Genomic DNA, 25,732 nt, shown 5'->3' with positions numbered 1-25,732 from the left:
CCAGAAAAACAGCCCTAGTTTAAGATGACATTGCCCTCTGGCTCCCTGCAGGACTACCGCGCTCTCACAATGGGAGAAGCAGGCCTTCGCCCCAGTCATTTCTGTTCACAGGAGGGAAAAAGGTGCCCAACTCACCTTCCTTAGCAGTGTAAGGTAAAACACCGGTGCGTAAGGCCTGGGCACCTCTTCCCATGGCAGCCTCCAGCAGAGACACAAGACAGACAACTGGAGGCAGCAGCATGAGAAAGCAATGCTGTGCCACAGCTCCCCTCTCACAGCTGTCACTGGGCATGCTTTAAAACACGTATTTTAAATTAAAAAATTCTCAATGCCCAAATGATACAGTTGTTCACCTTTCCTCAGCTATTAGAGCAACACCAAGAGCTGTGCTGTTGAGCCATTTATTTTAATAAATTAAATAAATACAGCTTCTCTCGTACCCAACACCACCCTTGCAAGAACCTGCATTTTGGAAACCAGCAAAGAAAGACCAAGTATGTGTCCAGAGCGGCTTCAGGGCTACTTTAGCCCAAATCACAGACAACAGAGGAGTTGTCCTCAGAAAGAGGCAAGAGCATCCCCACAATTGACCCCACCAAAGCCCCAGCCCTGCTCTCACACTTTAAGTGCCAGTAACTGAAGTGTTAACCCCTCCCCCTGGGAATTACATCATCCCTTTGGTAGAATAAAACCATACGGATTCAACGGGTTTTGGATAAAAGTTACGCATGCACGCAAGGCTCAACGGTCTCAGGACCTCAAAAGCCTGACTGTTGGTGCTGCCGCCTGCTCCTTCCCCACCAACCCAAATCGCAACACAGGAGACATTTGTTGTAAAAACTGCCCCATGGCAGGCGCACAGAGCGGGGACTGTGCAGGCAAGACATAAAGCAGAGGTGGGCTCCCCGCTGGAGGGGAGCTGTGCTCTGTTTCTCTTTCAGATGGATTTCTGAGGCTCTTTCTTCCTTCAGCGCAGCCTGTCCAAGGCACATAAACAGAGAAAGTGAGACGTTTCTGAGCAGAGGCAGGACCTTGGAAACCCCATTTCTTCACCCTGCAGAGAAAGAGCAATAACCCCAGCCTCCCCACCATCCACCTCTGCCAGCAGCTCCCCGGCAGAGCCCCTGTCTGTGGCTGGCGGGTGTCCAGCCTGCCCGGATACCGCACCGGGAGGCTGCAGCTGCAGGAATGTCTGGGACTGGGCGCACGCAGCTTTTCTTAATTGCACGCTTCTGCTTCCACCATCTCAGTCTGTCCTGGCTGGGTATTTTTTAGGGTTGGTTTCTTTTTTCGTCCCTTCTTTTTTTTTTTTTTTTTTTTTCCCCTTTCCTGTATTCTGCTTTTAAGTGGATGGGGGAGAGGAGGAGCAAGGGGAGCAATTATAAGGCAGGCTATTGCGATGGCATGCTGCCTTGCCTATTCTTAGGTTTCGAAGGGACACCCTCCAGGCTGGATGACCACAGTGTTATCTTACCCTCATTTTTGTGTAACAGTTGGGTTTTTTTTTTTTAAACTCTGAGAAGTCAGTTTTCTCTGTCGATAGCGGTGGAGAAAGTAGGGCTCTCAGACAACACAAACCAGTGTGAACAAAACTGAAGGAACACATTCAGAACAAAACTGAAGGAACATTTCAGAAAACCCCAATGTGCCTGAAAAATCCAGCAGGCCAGGAGGAGTGTTATAACAATATCAAGCTATGAAACATTCTTTGGCAACCTGTCTTTTACAGCTCAAGAGGCTAAGTGCTGCCCATATGCAATGGATGAGAGCACATCTTGAACACTGAGCAAGTCCTGGCAAAGTCACATGCAAAGTACTCAGATACGCCAGCCCTATAATCAAGACTCACTAAGCACAACAAGGAGACACGTTCCAACTGCAATACTGAGTTTGAAGCCATCGCACCAGATTTCAAATGCAACAGGAGTTCATAAACATGCCATCTCTTACACCCTGACCATACATCCTATCTCTTTCACCAATAGGTGTGGTGTGGCTGTCTCAGGCTCTTTTCTGTGTCCTGCAGCATTGGCACTTCAGGCATCACCAAGAAAATCCCAGCGTTGCTGTGTCACTGGGAATTTTGAGATAAAAATATTTAACAGGCATAACCTGCAGAGACGTGTGCCATCCTGCCAGGAACTGTGTTGTATTATTATTCACTTTCAACAGAAGTTACCGTCCTTCCCAGAGGTCAGTGCTCCCTCAGAGAGGACAGCTTAACTCCACATCTGCTTCTCCAACCCAGTTCCATCAAGATGGATTTGAGGTCCACTATTCAAGCTAACACACACCACTTTCACAGAGCAGTATGAGGGAGCTACTCCAGGTTCAGTTACACTCACAGATCTGAAGGGGCCAGCCAGGGGTCCAGCATTCCCAGCAGAGCACACCTAACCAGAGCCAAAGTCACTTCTTAATTTTTTGCTTTCTCTCCCAAGGGTGATTCCTGCCTTATTTCTGACCTGCCCGGCTGATCAAGATAAACCTCATTTAAGAGGTCAGCTAGGTTCCACAGCTTTATAACAGCTGCTCATCAGCAGCCCAAGCATCGAGCCCTGCACAATTCAAACTCTCCCAGGAAAGATGAGATTTTTTTCTACCCACCTGTATTGGGTTTGCACGGCAGGGTTTTGGTAGCAATGGAGTGGGGGGGCTTCTGTGAGAAGCTGCTAGAAGCTTCCCCTATGTCCAACAGAGCTAATGCCAGCCAGCTCCAAGACGGACCTGGTCAATGATGGTGTTAATGCATCTGTGATAACATATTTAAGAAGGGAAAAAAAACCTGCGCAATTGCAGCCAGAGATAGAAGTGAGAATATGTGAGGGAAACAAGTCTGCAGACACCAAGGTCAGTGAAGGAGAGGGAGGAGGTGCTCCAGGCACCAGAACAGAGATTCCCCTGCAACCCATGGTGAAGACCATGGGGAGGCAGGCTGTCCCACTACAGCCCATGGAGGTTAACAGCGGAGCAGACATCCACCTGCAGCCTATTGAGTACCCTGTGCTGGAGCAGGTAGATGCCCAAAGGAAGCTCTGACCCCATGGAGAGCCTGCGCTGAAGCAGGTAGATGCCCAAAGGAAGCTCTGACCCCATGGAGAGCCTGCGCTGAAGCAGGCTTCTAGCAGGACCTGTGGAAAGAGAAGCCCACGCTGGAGCAGGATTGCTGACAGGACTTGTGACCCCATGGGGGACCCATGTTGGAACAGTCTGTTCCTGAAGGATTGCACTCAGTGGAAGCAACCCACACTGGACCAGTTCGTGAAGAACTGCAGCCTGTTGGAAGGACTCACATCAAAGAAGTTCATGGAGGACTGTCTCCCACAGGAAGGACCCCATACTGGAGCATGGGAAGAGTGTGAGGAGTCCTCACCCTGAGGAGGAAAGAGCAGCAGAGACAACATGTGAGGAACTGACCACAACCCCCATTCCCGATCCCCTTGTGCCGCTGGGGGGGTAGGAGGTAGAGAATTTGGGAGCAAAGTTAAGCCCGGGAAGAAGGGAGTGGGGAGGGGAAGGTGTTTTATGATTCAGTTTTTATTTCTCATTATCCTACTCTGATTTGATTGGTAATAAATTAATTTTCCCCCAAGTCGAGTCTGTTTTGCCTGTGATGGTAATTGGTGAATGACCTCTCTCTGTCCTTACCTTGTCCTACCCATGAGCCTTTCGTTGTATTTTCTCTCCTCCATCCAGCTAAGGAGGGCAGTGACAGAGCAGTTTTGGTGGGCACCTGGCATCCAGCCCAGTCCAACCCACCACACCACTTCTCAAAACTGCATTGCTTACAGCAGCAGCCTGCCACACAGAGAATTTCTTCTTGGACTGTGCTGCATCCAAGGTCTGCCTTTTAGCTGTAGTACTCCCCTGAAGTTTGATCCCTCCAGCAACCCTTCATTACAAAGTCACCAAATCCAGAAGATGCTAAAGAATGTGTAGTTCTGTTCCATGGGAAGTGGCGGAAACACTGTCAATGGGGTAAAATCTAGTCAAATCTTGCATGGCTTTTGTTCCTTGAGAGCAAATGTTCAGCCACATCTGCTTACAAACCCACCACCTGCATGAGCACTGCCTTTGCACCCACATTGCCACCAGATGAGACCAGCTTTCATGCACAGGGCTGCCTCTGTCTGCTCAGGCCTTGGCTGCCACCAAGGAAAACCTATTAACAGACCCTCTTAAGAGAAGTATCGTTTGATTAAAAGGAGTTTCCCTCCAAGAGGAAAAGTCAGACCAGTAGATGGGAAGAACCTCACAGGAGGTGCCCTTGTAGCTGCTGTCCCCCTACAAATAGTACTACCTTGCACAGAGCACCGCTCCCTTTACAGGTATTATGAATGACACACTTTGTGATTTAATTGGCACGGTTAGCCCATTCTGGCTGAGGTCAGGTCCACAGACCTTCACTGAAGTGAAAAATGCACTTCTATTAAGAAAAAAAAAAAAAAAAGACAACAATATTTCAACAATATGGGCAACTTAATTTTCTTTAATTATTCAAAAAAACCCCACACACTACTGAGGCATGTTCGTATTTATTTTCCAAATAAGTCAATGCATGAAGTGACCTCCTCAAACCAGAGCAGCATTTGGCATTGAAAATGCAACAAGAACTTGAGTATTCGTGTACTGGGATACGTAAATCTACCTATCTGTACATGTAAGGCTGGAACACACATGTCCTACCTTCAGCCTCAGGAAGAACCAAAACTAGCATAGAGAGTAGACAGCTTTAAAGGTTCCCTGCAATTAATAAATTCTTCTTACATTCACAGGATGAGCAGTTTGAGCTCTGTCAAAGATTTCACAAAGTTTCTTGGTGTGAAAATGCACTTTAAAGACCATTTTCACTTAATTGTCATCCCATGATTACATGAGGAAAAAACAGAGATTGATTCGGACATCTTATCCAAGTTTGCATTGTGTAATTGTAACACATCTCCAGGATGAACTGCTCTTTCTTGGAGAAGACTGTGTGGTTCCTTACCCTTATGAGGTCATGGATCAGCCCCAAACATCTCAGGCTATGGTGCATCCTGATCAGGACGTACTGTCTCTTATGATGCTGCAACAACAAATTTAACTGCCTCGTAGGATTTTGGAGGCTACTTAGCACAATCCTGAAATCCCTGATGGGTGGAGACATCAGAACTACCATAAATCGGCAGAATCAATCCTGCAGGCTGTATTTACAAGACTGCCACCGTGAGCCCTCGGAGGGTACCAGCTATGCTGCCTCCTCCAAAGCGTGTGCGTGCATGTGTGTTGGGACACACACACACACACACAGAGAGAACTAATTCAAGCCTTCCTACTGAAGGGAACATCTGCTTCTGGCATACAATGTTCGTAAATGCCATCAAAAAAGACTACACGAGGTAACAAAGTACTTTATGATTGTTTATGATCACCGCATGCAGCCTCAAACTGAGGTATCTACTGATCTCCCGACTATCTGCCATCAGACACAAAGTACCCAACTTGTTTCTTACTACAGAAACAAGCTAGACACGCTGAAGCAACTGGAAAAGAAAATTCAGCTGAGGTTCTTTTGGTAAGCAGACGGACCACTGCAGTGGGTTGTTGTTTTTTTCTGGTCTTCCATATATAGTTGTGACAACTGCAGTAAAATATTCGCTCAGCCGCCCTCCCATAGCCAGCCGAGTCTGTAACCACGCACCCACACCGCAGAGGTACTCAGAAGTTACGAATCCCTCCCCCACTATTTACACAGCATGACAAGCTGGGATGTCACCGCTGCAGCAGCGTTAGTGCTCCAGACCTCCCACAAGATACCAAACCTGTGTCTCCTGAGCAAGGGAGTATTGATGCAATGCCAAAGGAATCACAGAATGGTTTGGGTTGGAAGGGACCTTTAAAGGTCATCTAGTCCAACTGCCCTGCAATGATCAGGGACATCTTTGACATCTTCAACCATCCAACCTGACCTTAAATGTTTCCAGGGATAGGGCATCTACAACCTCTCTGGGCAACCTGTGCCAGTGTTTCACCACCCTCATTGTAAAAAATTTCTTCCTTATATCTAGTCTGAATCTACCCTCTTTTAGTTTAAAGCCATTACTCCTTGCCCTATCAGATGAGCAACTTGGATGGCACCTTGCGTTCACCAGCAGTGTACTTCCTGTGTTGTTCAAGCTCACTGTAGGGTCAGAGCTAGCTGGCAACAACCAAAAACTCATAACAGGAATTATTTTATTTTAATAAATTGTTATTAAATCACATTTTAAGCACTGCATATACAGGGCTGGATTGCAAAACGTTTCATGCTTCCATGTTTTCTTCTTCACATGTGCTTCCATCCAGCAAACCCCCACAACATTAATGAGCAAGATCTTCACCTTCCCTTATTGCTACACATAATCGTAACTAAATAAAAGATGCTCCTTCCACTTATAGCTTCCAAAATTTCATAACCTTACCTAAACTACAGCATTTAAACATTATTTTGCTAACATGCAAGTGACACATTCTGATATATTCTGCATTGGACTGTACACTCCCACCCTTTCCCCAAATTACAGAAATCGTCTCCAAAATACTGCATACCTCCAACAAAAACAACACACCAGTGGACAGGTCAAGGGTTCTTGCTAAGGCTGAGCGTACTCCTTCCCCTAGTGAAGAGGGAATCACATTTGGATCTTCTGAGGTTTGCATCACCTTCTGGTAAAGAAACAATTTACCTTCTTTTTTTTTCTTTCTTTAATTCTCCCTACCCCTATAAGCCCAGCCAGTATCTCAACCAAAGCAAGCAGCTGAACCAGCTTGCACTGCACTTGATCAGTCAGCCTTTGACCAAAGCAAGAAACATGGACCTCCTAGAGGTGCCTCCAGCCAGCAGTTCCAGCTTTCTAAGGTGGCATCAATTCACACAACTGCATGATGTCTGCCAGAGGAAGGTAAAAGAAAACACAATCTGTAGATAAAGATCCTGCTACTAAGTCGTAGGTTCATCACGCATATACTAGAAATACAGAATAAGAGGAATTCAGCCTCATTTACCAGTAACACCTGTTTTAACTGAGATTACAGCCAGTTTCTACTTTCTTAATACTCTTGCTGGTCAGTCCAACTAGTCCTTATTAAAGTTTTAGGCTATGAGTCCTCCTTGCTATTCCCCCCCCCCCCCCCAAAATTCAGTCAAACTGACTCTTATCCAGTCCTTCCCCTTGCCCTCAGCCTGAACCCCCTAAAGAGCCCTCCAAACCTTAACTCATAAAGGGAGAAAGTTCTCCTATTTAAATTTACCCAGCAGCAGCTGGCAGGCCTGGGTCAGACAGATACATGAAAATTTAATGATGTAAGCTCCACAAGACAACCAGCATCTACCAGCAAGGTTGGGAGCAGAAGTGGCACCCCTCTGCGGTACAGTCTTGAGCATCCTCCTGCAGTGCATGGTTTCTAGGGCAGGAGCCGGCTGAAGCAGCACACATTTCTCCATTGCTCTTCTACTTCCCTCTGCTCTTCCCTGGACCCCCTCAACAAATCCTACAGCTATCCCAATCCTTTCCCAATAAAATATTAGAAGTCCTTTTTACTCCCCAGAGTTGTTACACTTGTGCCCTTTCATATGAGACTGTCCACCCATTTGAGAGACCGTGCACTAAACAATAGCGGAGGAAAGACCTAAATGGGGCAGAGCTGCTCCTCACATAAAATTATAAAGAATAACATTTTATAACCTTGTTTCCCCTCATTGTCAGAGAGGGATGGAAAAAATCTCTCCTTCGCCCTCCCCCGCCCCCCTTTTTTTTCCTTGTTTGTTGGTTTTTAAATGAACACCACCAGGACAGCAAGATTATTTACTAAAAAGACTCTGAGAAGCTAACACTGATTTCAGCATTTAAATATACTGTCTGTCAGCACACCGCCCATAAGATCCTAGTACAGAGGCCCCACCGTTTACTCCCTGAGCAGGGAACATCCCTGTTTGGCTTGGCTCAGTCTCCTGAAGCGCTGCGTCACTAACTGGAAACAGGCGGATTTGCATGGAGCTTCCAAGAAGAGGCTCAGAGGAGCGACGCAACGCAGGAATCCCCCCCCCCCCTCAAACCAAGCCAGGGAGAAACGGGATGCTCAAGGAGTCAGGTCTTTGCTGGGTCCCCAGCTAAACTGTACCTATATGGGTACAACTTGGCATGGGGAAAACCCACTCCGGCCTGAAATGTTTCAAATATCTCTGCTTAATGCAAGAGCTCTGAGGCAAAGCATCGTACAGACACATTTTAGATAGCCACAGCGCTACCTTAAAGCTCACAGACATTGCAGCATCTGCTAGTGTCTGAGCTTCTGAAAGTGCCGTTTCCCAGCACCAGTCCTGCACAGCCGTTTCTCTTTGGTACGTACTGCAGACCACTGAAGTCACAGCCTGGTCTGTGCAAAACTCTTTACACTTCCTTGCCCGATTTGCCTCCAGTTTTCTTCACACCCCTACTTGTTCCAGATTTTCTCTGGCATCTGCTCACTCGCTTCGGATCATCTCCCCGGACCTTTGACTTGCATTCCTTCCCTGCTGCTAGACTAAACTGATGGAGCACACCCTGCCTGGCTCAAACACCAGACCTCTTGGAGATCTATGCAGAAGTGCGAACCGAGATTTTTGGGACCCCTGCCTGAAAGGGCCTTAAAAGGGCTCAATTAAGAGAGGGCACGTAGTTGAATACAGACCCCTCCAAGTACTCTGAAAAGTCAGGGTCTTTAAAAATAAAATAAAATAAAAAAAAAATCACTCCTCGTTCTTAGGACAAGGGGGGGGGGGGGCAGGGAGGAAAAGAAAGAGCGAGCTTTACATTTCGCTTCTGCTTTAATTTCCATATTTTCTATTCTGTGTCTTGGCCATAACCCAAGTGTCCAGCTCCCCAGAGGCTGCTTCGGGGGTGAGGCCAGCAGCCTGGAACAGCAGAACTGCCCGTCCATGTGGTTTCTGCATGGGCCCACCTGGTCCAAGCAAAGATCTGCTCCTAATCTGCCAACCGCATGCTGCAGAGCCTACTGTCGTGAGGAGCTCAGCTCCAATATGCCAAGCGGAAATGAGATAAGACAGCTTTGCAAAGATAAACCTGCCGTGCGTCAATCGCAGGAGGGGGCTAAGCACACATCCAGGCTCCAGGCACCTAGAGCGGTTTAAGGTGTTGCATGTCTTGCACTATTGCTCCGCTGCTGCAGGTTATTGTTCCACAGCAGAATGGCAAAGGCAATCACAGGAGTACTCCTCTGCTCCACAAATTAACTAGTGCTGAAGGACCAGGGATGCTCATCTATTCTGTCCTCAGACAGGTAGGTGTGAGTGATGACTCCCAGCAGCAAGCGTAGCTTCAGTGTCTCCTGGGAGACCCAGCAGAGCCTGATGGGATCATCAAGTCCAGGAGCTTCATTCCCAGCCAGATCTGTTGTCAGTGCTTCTCCAGGAGGTACCCAATGCTGAGCAGCAGGTCAGAAAGGGGACACTTCACGAGCACAGCAGCTCCCACCGACACCAACACTCCACAAGCGCGCTGGCAGCTTTTTGCCAAAAGGAGAAGCAACACTGCTTTAGAAAAGCTGGGCAATCTCCTGGTGATCACTGTGTTTCCAATACAGCTTTAAGACATTTCCAAGCCACATCTGCTGTCCATGCTACATTTAAATAAAATATTTTTCCTGCTAGCGCATTCCAAAGAAAAACCAAAACAGCACTACCACCAGAGAACGTTATGCCAGACCATGGAAGCAGTTTAAGGCAGTGTCTTCTGCCTGCCAGCTACCTAAATACAGAGCATGTCAAGGAAGAATAATTATTCACCCTTCCCAAACGTCCTGGGCACTCTTCTCCTCCTGTCTCAACCTGCGTGCCAATATTAAACACGAGACCCCTATAAACCATGGAGAGACTGACCCTGTATCAAAAACAAACTACCAGGCTCGTTAAAATGCTGCTAAAGTTCTGGTTGGACATTACTAAGGTAAGGCCTGCCACAAGCAATGGATTTTAAGCTTCCTCCAGCTGGTGGTGTAGAAAAACACAGGCTTGTAGTATTGCAGCAAAAGGGGCAGAGGGACAACAACGATCTTCCACTGTTAAAAACTGGAGTAAAAGTTGGTACCGTTGGTACAGCTGGGACCATATTAGCCACCACCTTCCACTAGCTCTACCTTTAAAATGAAAAGTAGAAACTTTCCTTTTTCGTCTGGGTATTCAGCCCACCTCCTCCTACGTTCAGTCTATTGGGTTTTCCTCATACCTCATCCTAACTGCTTTGCTTTCTTCCTTTCCTCTGCCTTCTTTCACCTACCAGGGCTGAAGACACTGGGCAAACTGACACTGATCAGGTGTGTGTCAGCTGGTCTGCCCCAGACAGAGGTAGAGGGAATACAAAGCCTTCTCTGGTACTCAACTCCAAGAGGAGGCCCAATATACAGGAGGCCCAATATACAGGGCCACCTCAACTCCAGGTGGCCCTGTATATTGGGACAAATGCCTTTTTCTACCAAATATCTTACCATTTCCCACAGGCCTTGTGCGCTGTAACCCTTTTATACTTACCGAGAGGTGTCACAATAAACACAAGCAGCTCAAAACAGCTTGAAGAGATTAAAGCATTTATTTAAACTTCATTGAAATCAACACAGTTTAGGATGACCAAATGCTGTGATGCATTTGGACAAATTAAAGGAGTCACTGAGGGTGCTGCTGTATGCTCTGCCTTGCAGTATCCAAAGAGTCAACAGGCCCAGCAATAAAGTTTTACAGCGTTTTAAGTTAGAAAGGACTATGAAACATTCCTAATCTGACCTTTCCACACGTCCCAGTCCACTATGTTTCCCTGAGGTACCCTTTTACAGGGTCTGATAATTTGTCCTTTGTTGAAACATAACTTCCAGGAAAGAACATGAGTGTGCTGAAAAGATTGAGAAATGAACATTTTTTCCCCAACTCCAGTATATTTTTCGCCCCTTTTTTTTCCCTTGTTATGCTTTGCAGTTCTTCCATATCCTTTTTTCAGAGTTGAACTTCAGGAATTGGACACTGCATAGTAGCACTGGTCTCACCAACTCTGTATATTGAGGTTAAATAGAGAAATTGGTTTGAAAAACATGGATTTTTTTTTTTTAAACAACAAATCTTTTTCCTTCAGAATCACCCTAGCAGAGCACATGAAGTTGCTTGTCTACTCTGAACTCTAGACCATTTTCCAAGTCCTGATTTCCAACATGTATTCACCTGTCCTGTAGGCACAGACACATTTCTTGTTCCTAGACACATAACTTGCTTCTGGATCATTGATGAAAGTCTTGAGAAGCCTCCTGTCTGGTACCTTTTTGCAAAGAAAAAGAGAAATCTACCCTCTGACACCAATTGTCCATTAACAACTACTTTTGAGTAAACCCTTTAATTTCACGCATTTTGTGGTATGTTTTTTAATCAATACAATGAAATAAATATCCAATTACTTGCAAAACTTCTCTACTTTCAATTTAATCTCAAAGAATTAAATCAGGTGTGTCTGACTATATCTGCTTTTCATAAAATCCTCTTACCAGGGTTAAATTATATCTGTATCCTTCCACTCTGTAACTATGGAATCCTACAAGAGTTTTTCTGTTTTTAAATATGTTACATACCAGGATCTCCAGCGCATAGTTTTTATTTCCTCAATTTTACTCTGTCTTAATCAATTTAATGCTTTGAGACATTTCCTCATGATGTCATGACCCAACAAAAAAATCAGTGTCAACAAGCCAAACTTGTCCTCTGGGACCTTGCATCCTATCTGGATTTCCAGTTATCCAGGTTTGTTGGTTCCAAAAAATTTTGTAACCTGATTACTGACAACGGTAATTTTCGTACTACACCATAAAAATGTCCCCTTTCTACCCTTACACTTGCCAACATTGTCTTTTCCCCTTGGATATTCTTAGCCGATCATCATCAGCTCCTCTCTGCTTCACATGGATTCTTTTTTACTCTTCTTTAACCTGTAAGTATTACTTGGGGCAAAAAGAAAAAAGGTATTTTCAAAGGACATTAGCAGCTTAAAAAAGGAATAGCTTAATGATAGCTTAGGATTCATCATCCCCTTCATCATAATGATAATTTTATTCCAAGCACAAAGCTCTGAAGGGATCTTGCTGCAAGTACAATGATACTCATTATGTGTGTGTTATGAGAACCACAGCTGAAACCAAAGTTTTCGCAGACTCTCTATTCTGGTACTGATACTGAAAATTACATTATATACATCATATGAAACTGAGAAAGAAGCCTCAATAACATTAGTCTGAGCTTAACATAAACTGTTCTGATCATATCACTTCCACATCCCCTTCCAAACACCTGTCAAAGCAATAACCATTTAATGTTTTCAGTCGTTCCTCATAAACCAGCTACTTCAACCACTTACTTTTGCTGTTGTTCTTTGAATTCTTTCAAATTAGCCTGTCTTTCAGATATCCAGGTGTCAAGAACCGAAAAGGCCACAGCCAAACTGTAGCATACTGACACCTACAAGCCCCAGGTTTCCATGCATCTCCCCAAACCCTACTTTTCAACGCCTTCATCACCACTACGGCAGTGGCACAGTTAATTCACCAGCCACAGTCACAACCCTGGCTCCTTCGATATACGGACTTTACAGCTTTCTGCACTAACTGCTTCAAGTTGTCTCTTCCCTCAGCCTTCAGCAATGCAAGTCTGCAGATTCTCATTTCTTGTCTATATTTCCAACCTCCTTTTTTCCCCTCTCAAACACCTTCAAATTTGAAACAACATCAAATGAGTCCAGAGGTTCCTTGTAGCTCTATCCCAGATACCATATCACATAATGTCCCTCTTAAATACTGAAGCCACATCTTAAAACCAAGTAGGTTTTTTCATCCCCAACTGGACTTGCCAGAAAGCTGTTCCAAACAAGGCACTGAGGAGAGGGTTGTCGTATGCCTCTCTCCCAGATCGTTTTCATTAAAGCTAAAAAAGATGTTCTGGACTTGAAATGCCTTTAATTTTTTAGGAAAAAAATCAAGACATTTACTGCACAGTTTTCAAGGTCAGTGCCATTTTTTTTTGGTGGTTTTTATCTTGCAGACGTGTTTGTAGTTGAGAAAAAATGGCAACATAAATTAAGTCCATCTTTCCCCTGTGGTTTTGCAACATATTTCTAACAACCCAAGCAACAGCAATAGGGAAACGTTCCCAAGTCCCAGAGCAGACTCCCTGCTGCGCTTTTTCAGCAGAGAAAGATGATAGTCCATAGGAATTCAGCTGAAATTTTGCTCTGATTTAATACAGCCAAATAAGAGGCCACAAGTCACCCTGGGCAAGTACAAAAGTAAGACTTTTCTTTCTCTTTTAGTCCTTCTTGTAAGTGACAGCATCCACTGAAAACCATGAGAAGCAAACCAGCCGAACAGAACAGAACTGCAAAACCACCAAGGCGTGAGGAGGAGCCAAGTTTCGGATGCAGAAAGCTTGTGCCTTAAAAACAGTGCCAAAGCTTATTTTCAGGGAGTCACGCCTGAGCGGTGCCTTCCAGCTGCTGGCGGGACAAGCCGGCCAGGCACCCCGAGGGCAGCTCGCACATCTGGAGCCCTCCTGCAGCTGCCAGCTCCCACCCTGCCCAGCTGGCTGGAGACCTATTGTCATCAATTTGATAACTGTGGGCAGGAGCCTCCCAGAGAGTCTTTGCTTCAGCTCCTTCAGGGGTGCTGTGAGGGAAGGGGGCAGGCAGATGTGTAGGCGTCGATCTGGAGAGGCAAGGCCGGGGACACTTTCTTACGGGAGGAAAGGCATATGGCCCACAGCCAGTTGAAATGGACATCCCAACAGAGACCACAGCACTGCACCAGGGAGCGCAGGAGGCATTAGAGGCATATGTCGGCAGGGACAGTTCGGGGTTTTTGTTTGTTTGTTTGTTTGTTTTAAAAAACACCTCTATGCTTTATGCCTGTTCTCTTAAAAATACAGCTTACCAGCCTGCCCCAAACACCACACCAGTCCCAGCCCTGAATCACACACATAGCTGTGCGGGGGGGGGGACAGCGGAGAGGAGGAGGAGAAGTGAACTGCGGCACTGAGGAGCTCGAGCAAGACATACCATAAGTGCCGACGACTAGGCCAGTTACACCCGTGATGAGGAAGACAGATGTTTTGCAGAAAGTCAGCCGTTGCCTCATATTAGGAGGTATGAAAGCAGACAGTTTAGACGTCATATTTTCCTCAGTCTTCATCCTTTGCTAGCCAGGACAGATCCAAGAAAGCCAGGTATCTGGCTGCAAGAAATAATGACCTTCTTAAGTCTTGGGTTCCTCCTGAAGATCTCATCCTGTCCGTAATATCACAAGCCTTCCCCGAAAGGAACAGTCACATCACTGCTTTTGCTGCAAGAAAAGCTGGAAGAGCAGATCAGCTCTTTACTGCTTTTAAGTCTTGGTCCTACACATACTCACGCAAATCTCTTTTGTGGGTACCAGAAGCTTCATAAATGAGAATACACATGTTTTCAGACAACCCACACAAAATCAAAACACTGCAAGCAGATTACTGAAGCCGACAGAAGAATTTATAGGAGAGTGGATAAAAAGCAGCCTGGGGATAAGCTTCCCCTTGTGCACGTAATTTGCTGCAGGACTGCGGGGTGAAGGAACAGAGACCTGCTTGGTATTCAGGGCTTGGGTTTGTTGTTTTCTTTTTTTCTTGGCTGTTTTTTCAGGCTTTAGGTCTACAAAACCTCCTCCAAGCTTGTCACAGGAGCTACTACACAGGGTGGTCTCTTCCCACACCTACAGTTTCAGGGTTAGCCACAAAAAGGAAATAATGCAGGTAGTAGCCAATCCTTATAGGTATGAGATTGCATAAACAGCCTCAAAACAAATGGGGTAGGCTTTTATAAGGTCATATCATATGACAGAAGAGCAAGCAGGTGAGGCACCCAGAATTTTATCAGGAAAATCCAGAACAAAATTATGGGTGCATAAACAAACCACAAGTCCAACACACCACTCTGCATATCATGTGTGCTGCACAGAAGTAAAATATATGCACAGAAAGATGCTTTTGTTCAGGACAGCTGGAATTCAGTTCAGTTTTCCGTCTCCCCATTTCAGTAAATCCAAACCAGAACTGGAAAAAAAAAAAAAAACAAACAAAAAAAAACACCAAAAAAACCCCACCCAAACTAAACACACCACCCCAAAAGCATTGCTTCCGCTAAACTGTGGTCATCAATAGTTTCCTAACAAAAATCAGCAAAACCAAGTGGCATCAATCACTCAGTAGTTTAATGGGGATGTAAAAAACTCGGGGATTAGACTACTGCCTGCAATGCCGTATCTAAACCTGAGCAAGGCTGTGCCTTGGGTCCAGGACTGCTGTGGAAGGAACCACAGCACAGCTCCAGCTGGAAGGGGGCTCAGGTGGTCTCTAGCCCAGTCTCCTGCCCAAGCAGGGTCAGCGCTAAGCTCAGACCACGTTACTCAGGGGTTTATTCTGCCAGGTCTTAAAAACTTCCAAGGACAGAGAGGGTGCAGTCTCTTTGCGCAGCCTGCTCCAGGGCTGAGCTACCCTCACAGCAAAGCAGTTTCTCCTTACCAGTCTGAATCTCTCTCACTTCAGTTGATATCCATTTCCTCTCATCATCCAGTCATGTGCTGGTGTAAAGAGCCTGGCCCTTTTTCCACTCTTTTCTACAGACCTTCACACCACAGCATCCAAACTTTGGAGAAGGAAAATTAAACAGGATACTTCAAAACTCAGCAATTTGAAGATGCTTTCCTTGCTTTGCAAGCCACCACATGCTTAAAAGCATTTTGCCACAGCTGAAGACCCTGCTTAGATCCAAAATCTGGGGCAGCACTCAACATCCTTGGTGCAGAACAAGGGCGAGTGACCGTCCCCATCTCTATTGGAAATTAGCCCATCTCACACAAGGGAGCCCACACTTTACCTCTGCAGGCAACCTCAACACAGGGAAGAGCTGGGAGACAAGTGCTCCAGGGTGTCACCAAAGAGCTGCAGGAGAGGAGCCAGCCCAGCATGTACAGCTCCAGGTGAGCCACCAAAGAGTATCAGCAATACTGCTCTTTGCCCCTACATGACAAGGGAGATGCCTCCACCAACACTAGCTCACTTGCCTCCTGCATCTCTGCTCAGGACATATCAGACTTCGCAAGGAAGGAGGCCTGAAGTTCCCTAAGGCGCCTGCCCAAAGCTCCCTAAGAGGTTATCAGAGCAGCCTGCTCTCTATTTCTCACCCCATATGACTAACAGATTGTATGAAAGGACAAAGCCAGTCCCAGCGTGGCTGCATGGTACGTTTTCCCTTGGCAGAGAGGAAAGAGATGAAGTGGGTGTCACATTTTTCCATTAGATTTTTGCTTGTCACCACAGCAGAGCCAGATCATATACAGAAGATTGAAAGCTGGTTAGCAGCAGATGGCCAAGAGGAAGAAAAAAAAAAAAAAAAAAAAAGTGAGTAGTTTCCAAGACACAGCGAAGGCACAGAGAGGTCACCGGCACTATTAAGCTACACATGGCAGCTATAGGGGCAGCTCTAGTAATTCAGGTCTATCCCATTTAACCAGCCTTTCCTTATCTTCTCATGTTGCCTTCTCCGCTTCCCAACTTGTCCTCATGAGAGGGAGCGCTCCTTATTTGATAGAGCATTTATATCCTCCCTGCACACATTTAACACTGATATAACTCAATTCAGTGACTCTCATTTTTGTGGTGACAAGCTACATTTGACAGCTCACAGAGAGAATGACAGTCCCTGGTACGAAGAGCTCAGCACCTCAAGCTGGAGACAGCAGACGCAATGCCCACCTCTGCTACGCCTTATTAAATCTCACCATTTTTGACCTGTCTTCTTTACTGCCTATTACTCGCTTAAATGAGGTGAAAGGGCAACATATTTGCCAATAAAAATGTGGCCGTAAGCCAAGCTTATTTTTCGCACACTGTTTCTGTCACTTTTACACAAGACAAACAATTTGGCATCCAAGACAGCCTCCACTTTTCACCAACACTTGGCATCACGGGGGGGTGGCAGTACCATCGACCAGATCCAACATCAGTGCTTCTCTGAACCTCAAATCTGTCCATTTCTCTGCTACATATCCACATGTTTCTCAAACAACCCTTTTTCCTGTTGATCCTTGAACAACTGCCTCCTCCAGGTAATCCCCTTTCTTTCCAGTGACATCCAAATAACAGTCCACTGGTATCAAATAAATACACACACAGCAGAATTACATCTAAGCACAACCCATAAAGCTACTCAGACCATTCCCACTGCACATTCCTTTAGCCCAAAATGCAGTTCCACCACCCCTTCCCCAGCCAAATGTTCCCACCTGCCCTCTCACATCAGCACCAGTACCTGGGCTGCTACAGGGTAAGCTGTGTCAGGGAACGGATACCCTTGAAAGCCAATTTCTTGCAAGAAAGTCATTTTACAACTGGATGAGCTCCCCAGCAGCTGCCACAACAGCCTGCGGTTACATCCAGGTGCAGAACCGCACTGTCAGGTCTTGTCACCCAGAAAAAAAGCAGCCAAAAGGCATCCAGACCGTACAGATTTCTCATCTCCATGATTCACAGAGGAATAGGGACCAACGGCAGAAATGAATGTGCCCTCCCTGAAAAAACAGATGCAGAACTCTACTGTGAGAGAGCCCCTCAGGGACCCACCCAGAACCCGTCTCCCTCAGAAAAAGGAAAGCTGCTCCAGGCAATCGGAGGAGTTAAAGGGAAGACCTCATAAGCTCAGGGCAGGCAGCCAATACTGCCTGTGAAAAATGCCACCGAGCTAGGCTAGTCACCCTATCTGACTGGCTATCAATAACCACTGAAGTCTCACGCACAAAATGACCTCTCTCGAAAAGGGAGAGAAGCAGCCCAAAACAGAGGAAGCAGATGATGGATGTTTAAACCAAGTATTACAAAGTGACTGGAAAACAGCTTTTGGGAACGCAAAGCAGGAGCATAGATGGCACTGAAGGACAATAACCAATATTTGGATAGAGCACAAAAAAGGAGCATCTATCTGCAAGTGCCAAGCCAGCAAGACAACTTGCCCCATCAGAGCCAGAGGGCTACTTTCAAAGGACCACCTCTTCACTTTCAAAGGACCACCTCTTCACTTTCAAAGGACCACCTCTTCACTTTCAAAGGACCACCTCTTCACTTTCAAAGCAACAACCAACTATCTCCGAGGTACTTCAGTAGCTGAAGTACCTCAAACCAGGACAGAGGCACCGAGAGAAAACGAGCCCACGGTGTCACAGACCACACAGCTCTTTAGAGAGATGAGTAGCTAGCAAGACACAACCCAACCCAGGCACCTCAGTCCTTGCTCAGAGCCCTGGGTAGGTCTGCAGCCCCTGCACGAGCCGGGCCATGGGAGCCACGATGCCCAGAAGGTGGTAGCTCCCGAGGCAGACAGCCCTCTGCCCCTGCTGTAACAGCGCTGAGCACATCTACTCTAGCTTCGCTCGGTAAAAAAGCCTATTAAGGGAAGCTTACATGCCCCTCAAGCCCAGGTGCAGCGTCTTGTGTCACCCCACAGCACGGTACTGCTGCGCACAGTGGCTCCTAAGGTGCTGAAGCAAGTTTTATTCTGCAGGAGTAACTTCCCTCCCACATCTGTCAGACAGGTCGGACATCAAGCGGCTTTGCCAAGTGGTGCTGTAGGTGACAGTCACACAGCAAGAAGCAGAGACAAGCTAAGAGACAGTCAGAGCTGGTGGTACCTTGGTCAAAGGCCTCTTTGCTTTATTTTTATATTTACTTAGCACGAAGATGATCTGATCTCACAGCATTCAAGCAAAAGCGTGAAGGCAGACCTGCAGAGGAGGAGAAATAAGGCACAAAGGAACTGCTGCTGCTGAAGTCAGTGCATCAGAGCGCAAGAGGGACACAAAAGGTCAAATCAAACTGCACGTCCCCATCTAGGACTTGCAGCTAGTCACATCAGCCTCCTTCACAGACGCAGATGATCCTAAAAAGTGAGACTACTTTAATAAAAATAAAGTAAAAAATAAAAAGTCACACATCACCACCCCCAGCGGAGTGGAAACTTACTTAACCCCCAGCTATGAAAGACCGCAAAGAAGGGACCCTTCACAGCATGAACAAAGACCTGCAAAGAGCACAAGTTTCCCCCCATCCCTGTAGATAAGTTCAACAACTCCAGACACAGGAAAACCCTGTCTGGTAACAACGTGAATGAAATTCCTTTACCCCAGCTATCTCGAATGACCTGCTCCGCGCTTAACCACTGGCTTTCCAAAGTAAGGAAACATTTACAGAGGACAGTGCAGATCAGTCACGTCCATCAGGAAAAAAAAAAAAATAAATAGTGTTTTTGTATATTAAACACTGGCTCATTCTTATCTACCATGCTTCAAAGTTAGTCCCCTAACATTTTTTCCAGCTCCTGTCCTCACTGCAGATCACGCACTTCACTATACAGTTACAGCCAGTTCAAATGAAGCCAACCAGCAACTCAATACCCTTATTTTTCTAATTTTAACTGTCAGAAAACGCGAGGGTAAAGTTTCAAAGTATCCCACTCATGCCTATCTCAGCTTTTAGAGTAACTGTAGATCATTTAGACCCATTACCAGTACCTGACATATCCCTTGGCAAACAGGAATGGTTTTTCTTATTTAAATTTGAGAAGAAAACAAGGGGGAGTGGGGGGGGGTGGCTTTCAGTGCAAGGCACTGAATAGAACTAGTTCTGCCATTCAGCAGTTGCGACCCTGATTTTTTTTTATTATTATTATTTTTAATATGGAAAGTAATTCTCAAAATTTAATGCTACCGCTTTGCACAAAGTCTGTCCACAACTATTTAAAAATTTCACTCTCACATTTGCCCCTCTTTACTGCAGGATTTTGGCAAAATCCTTGGGAGTACTGCCTTTACAAATATTTCACCTAAAGTTAGCTGTCTGATCCTCTGTATGCAGGTGTACAGAGAAGAAAGAAGGAGAGATTTCAGCTTTCTTGTTAATGGGCAACAGGCCAATCCCTACTTTCAAATAAATGAAGTACCCCCTCCCCAAATAATAATAATTTAAAAAAAGGATTAAAGTATACTGACACCATATTTTACAGAGAGCTACAGGCAGCCACCACAAAATAAGATACAACCAGCTCCACACCCATACATGCTGTGGTAACCACAACTTTTTAATTAAATACACACAGATTGTAAAAACGAAGCACTGTTGTCCATTTAAATTAACTATTGCCACCGCCGTACTCCGAAAACCAGAGGCACTCCCTGGCAGTTCGTCCAGAGGCAGCATTTCTGCAGAAGTCATCAGAACACCAAGTAACAGCAACCATCGTTTTTGTGGCAGAGGAAATGAGTCACAGCGAGCTCCCAGTGAGGTTCAGAGGCTCATTATGGGCAATTTCTATCTGAGGAAAAAAGGTCAGCTCAAAGTTTCCCCAGCTCATCTTAGATGACCATCACAACCCTGAACAATAACATTCAGGGGCAGATCGCTTTGGTTTTGCTCTCGCAGGGAGACAGCAATTCGGTAGTCAAGGCCTGGGACACCTCCTCCACTCGTGGCCGACTTACGCTGCCCACAGCATCACCAGTGACATGGCAACAGGGCTGCTGAGCTCAAACACCGCTCAGACAAAGGCAGCACAAATACAGGCTGGGCTGAGAATGGATTACAAGGAGCCCTGAGGAGAAAGACTTGGGGGTGTCGGTGGACGAGAAGCTCAACGTGGGACGGCAATGTGTGCTCACAGCCCAGAGGGCCAACCACATCCTGGGCTGCATCAAAAGAAGCGTGGCCAGCAGGGCGAGGGAGGTGATTCTGCCCCTCTGCTCTCGTGAGACCCCACTTGAAGTACTGCGTCCAGCTCTCGGGCCTCCACTATAAGGAGGACATGGACCTGTTGGAGTGGGTCCAGAGGAGAGCCACGAAGATGATCAGGGGGCTGGAGCACCTCTCCTATGAAGACAGGCTGAGAGAGTTGGGGTTGTTCAGTCTGGAGAAGAGAAGCCTCCGAGGAGACCTTATAGCAGCCTCCCAGTATATGAAGGGGGCTTACAAGAAAGAAGGGGAGGGACTCTTTATCAGGGAGTGTAGTGACAGGAGGAGGGGTAATGGTTTTAAACTGAAAGAGGGTAGATTTAGATTAGATATCAGGAAGAAATTCTTTACTGTGAGGGTGTTGAGACACTGGAACAGGTTGCCCAGAAAAGCTGTGGATGTCCCATCCCTGGAGGTGTTCAAGGCCAGGTTGGATAGGGCTTCGAGCAACCTGGTCTAGGCTGCCTGCCCATGGCAGGGGGGTTGGAACTAGATGATCTTTAAGGTCCCTTCCAACCCAAACCATTCTATGATCAGCAATGTGGTATTTGAGGCACTTCAATTTTTTTTTATGTAAGCTTCAAGTTTAACAGTCAGGCTCTTTAAAGAATAACTAATTTGGGCTACTTCGTACTTGATGTACCTTCCAGCTAATCACTCATCATCAAGACACTCAGGATATGACATCTGGGAATTTAGTCCTAAATATTTAAGCCATCCGCTGCCCCCATGTACCTGTAGGCAGGTACAGTTCTACATGTGCCATGCCAAGATCACAGTCACACTTATGTTTAGCTGCATTTTGCTACCATCTGGAAGACGCAGCCAGCAGCTAATGTGTTAAAATAACCATGAAAATGGCGGGGGGGGGGGGGGTACATGGAGATTGCCTCCTCTCAATATCGAATAAGGAGTTTTCAAACATCAAAGGCTCATGAGAACCATCTGCCATTCAGCTGCCATTCAATGGGACAGGTAGTTAGCATTACATAGCATGTTTGTCAACAGTTATCTATCTGCATCAGACCCGGCATTGGCCACTGAAGATGCCATCCTAGCTGGGCCACAGATCATCTCCAGCAGAGACCCACGAGGGCAAGCAGAGCTCTCCCACTTCAAACCCGCCTGCGTGTTACGGAAAGAGCGAGCAGCGGCAAGAAGGTGAAGAGTTTGCAACCTGGCCACACTTCTGCTGCCTTCGGATAGTGGCAAGCTTTGTGCTTCCTTTCTGCTCGACTGCCAGGAAAAAGAAAAAGCATATAATAATAATAATACCTTGCACAATGCCAGCGTATGGTATTACCCACACACAATCATAACAAGCTACAGGGCATATGAAGATTATGTATGCCGACACATCACACATGCCATGAACACACCTCTGGGAAACCCTTCAGCCTTTTCTTAGACAGGAAACTAAGCCCCTCTGGAAAAATAACTGCTATAAAGCTATCTGGCATTCAGGTGATTACTATAAACCGTGAAGACTTTAATGAGCCACCTCAAGGACAGCTGCCTGCCAACACCAGAGCTGAGCTCCGCAGGGTCCCAGTTTCTCCCAGCACAGCCGATGACATCACCGACAGCACCAGCGGCGCGAGGGTACTGCTTCTCACGCTGCTCCAGGCACTGGTGAAATCATCAGCTGTTAAAGAGAAATGTGAATCCCCAGGAGGCTGGATTTCAGCCCTGGTAATTAAGGCAGGCTGGAACAGTTTAAAATAGAGGTCGAGTTTTTAAGTATATGCATACTTTCACGCTCGTCTACTGGCTTCAAATCAACCAGACCCACGAACAGCCTTTGTGGTCGTAAAAAGGTTAAAATTTAACTTAAAATACACAAAAGGCAGCTGGCACAGAATTCTCACCCTTGCCCATCTGCACATATGGGTCCAACTGCAGAAGGACATGGATCCTTCTTCCTGCTTGTGAGGTCTCCCTCCTCCCCCTGGCCAGTCCAGCTCACGCTCCTAAGGCTGCATGACCATCCCAGGCACCTTTCCTAAGCCCACCGAGACGTTTTCCTGAATGCAGACTCGCACATCCAGCTACGGGACACCTCATGAGCATGCGAAGACCAGAAGATGCCATAGAGCACGCGTTCTTCAGCTGTGAGGATGAGAGCACCGGTGGTGGGCACTCATGCAGATAGAGTGTAGGACGGTCTCCTCATCACCTTGATCCTTTTCAGAAACACCCTACAGTAAGTTCACAAACACAGCAGAACCAGCTGGGTCAAACCAGTCCTCCCAGATGGAAAGCATAAGCCAGGAGAAGAACTAATGTTTCATCCAGACGGTTTTGGGGTTTTTTTTGTTCGTTTGTTTGGTTTGTGTTTAAAAATGGTTCTATGAAGCTTTGCCCAGAGGTAAATGGAGAACTTGTGTTTCATGATATGAAGCACAGTATTTTCCTCCACACAGCAGAACACACTTTGCAAAAGAAAAAGTTCTACAAGCAGAAACATAATTCTTGGGGCTGGGGAATAAAAACACATAATTTCAGAAAATTTTCCTTTTTTCCTTTAAAGATCCTAATACCCCACTACACCTACTTTATCAAGAAAAGCATTTTACTGCTTTTATTTTTTTGTACTGATAGCTTCTTTCTGAAGAATTCCTAAAACAACAAAAATGATAACTTGATTTCACACTTTTTATTTGATTTTAAGGTGGTCTGAGGAAGACTCAAACTCCTAAAAAAAAAAAAAACAAACAAACAAACAGAAAACCACACAAACAAATCAATGGAAGAACGTTACTCTCAAAGGGGAGTCACACCCCAAGGTTTTGCAGATGCACTGCCTCTTGCAAAATGCACATCACTGTAGCATTTGAAGCTTAAAATCCCCAATAAAACATGTAAACAGCAGAGGGAAAAGCACCACACTTCCATCTACCAAGCAGCCAGGATGTTTTGTTTGTCAAGCTACACTTAAAACCAAGTCCCAGAGGCTCCTTGAAATAGGTCAGATAATGCACATATCTGTGTCACTACAGCCACAAGTTCTAGCCCAAGCGCAAGATCTCCTTCAGGGCGCTAATTAAAAAAAAAAAAAAAAAAAAAAAAAAAAAGAGAATACTAAAGAAGAAAAGAGTGGCAACTCCATTCTCCTCAAGGATCCAAACAAAGCAGGAGGAAGTATCCCAGCACAACTGTAAAATCTGAGCTGGAGCACTCTCCGAAGAGCCTCTTATTTCATTTGCAACATTCCTCTTGTTAAAGAAAAAGACCGTGGCTTGTTAAAGAGAAAAACACAAGAAAACAGCTGTTTGAAGGAAGAGCTTTCCTTTGTTAAATGTTCCTGCTGGCTCTTTGAAAAAAAAAAAAAAAAAACAAAACCCAAACAAAAACCAACCCACCATAACACACGATTGCTTTTCCCCGGACCTACCACAAGATACACATTGCGAAAGAAGGCCCAAGAATTTTCAAAGACAAAGAAGCCAAACAATGTTTAAAGACAGTCACGCGTGCAGCAGGCTTGCTTCCTGCTGAAACAAGGTTTGGAGCTTGTGACGGACACGATCCCGGATCAGTAAGGCCACCATGTACTGCGCACAACAAATAAGGTTTTCCTTGTTTGCCTTTCAAGACCAACAGCACGATTTCCACGCAGCCCCAGCACGCCGCCTCGCCGCACGTCGTGCTGTGGGACCACCACTGCTCCCACGAGAAGAGGTTGGTCCCTCTCCGCAGGGTGACTGTATTTGCACCTCACTCTCTCGGGCGCAAGAATGAAGTGCAGAGCGCCCACCCGTACCTACCAAGCGCCTTTCCTCAGCCACATGCTCATCACCACCACCATGTCACACCGGGTCTCCACTCGAGCACGTGCTCGACAACTACACTGTGCTTTGCACAAGCAGTGGAGTAGAGGAGTCTTCCGTGCACACTGTCCCGAAGCGGTCCAGCTCACTTCCACTTAGGATTCGCACCTACACAGCCTTTATAAAGTCGAATCTCTGTGCTTGCAGAGTCAACACACCTCCATGGGATTGTCCTAACTATGCATTGTACACAAGTATAAATATGGGGATCCCAGTAAAAAAAAAAAAAATAAAATTTAAAAATCATCAAAACTTCACATGCTGGCCCTCAAATCCACTCAAGCAAGGATTTCATCAACATCTTTAGAAGACGCCCCATAGCACACCTACAGGACAGTCAACTTTTCCTACACTGGAACGGCAGCTAACAACCAGGCTCCGAGTGCCGAGGAAGGAGAGCCCCTCTGTTCACGACGTCCGTCTGTCCATCCCAGGCTGTGGGGACAAACCGGGCCCTTCTGTCACTTCCTTCCTGTGCTGGAGGAGACTGGGCAGCGGGACGGTGTCCAGAGCGTCTCGCTTCAGAGAGGACGCAGCCGGTGACTCTCGGTGGGACCCCGGGAGTCACAGGGAGCGCTGCGGGGGAAGGGGGAGCCCCGGCTGTGGGCACCGACGGGCCGAGCCCTGGCCACAAGGCCTGCCCGGGGGCACCTCGCTGCCCCGGAGGGGACCAGGCCCGGAGAGGCGGTGGTGGGCGAGCACCCGCCAGCCGAAGGCCTACAGCCGCCTCACCTCTACCCACCGGGAACCGACCCCCACCCCGAGGGAGGAGGGGGGGGTACACCGAGGCCGCCCAACACGACCCCCTGCCACGGCCCTCCGAAACGCGGCCGCCCGCGGGTGCCGTCTCGGCCATCCCACCCCCGCCCTCCCGGCGGCCCCGGCCGGGCAGAGCCCCCCGGAGACACACCTCCCCCGCCCACCGCTCCTCACCGTGTGGCACAGCAGGGTGTCGGGGTCGGCGGGCTCGCACAGCTCGCTCAGCTTGCGGTCCCAGTGCAGCAGCGGCGGCGGCTGCTCCCCGCCGCTCTCGCACACCTCCATGGCGGCCGCAAGACACGGGGTA

The 25,732-nt window shown here is 46.8% G+C and overlaps 1 protein-coding gene across 2 annotated transcripts in view; it reads right to left on the bottom strand.

The window, feature by feature from the left end:
• CREB3L2 (cAMP responsive element binding protein 3 like 2) overlaps positions 1-25,732 on the bottom strand; it is an 81,464-nt gene extending 55,732 nt beyond the window's left edge. For both annotated transcript variants that reach the window (XM_082479697.1, XM_082479698.1), the window contains exon 1: positions 25,600-25,732. In XM_082479697.1, coding sequence (XP_082335823.1) covers positions 25,600-25,710 — 111 coding nt within the window. In that variant the 5' untranslated portion in view covers positions 25,711-25,732. The remainder of the gene's footprint in view (positions 1-25,599) is intronic.

Source organism: Vanellus vanellus (assembly GCF_965231255.1).
Source record: "Vanellus vanellus genome assembly, chromosome: 1".
NCBI classification, from domain to species: Eukaryota; Metazoa; Chordata; class Aves; order Charadriiformes; family Charadriidae; genus Vanellus; species Vanellus vanellus.
The sequence above is the reverse complement of the archived record's forward strand: the minus strand, read 5'-3'. Positions and strand labels throughout refer to the sequence as shown.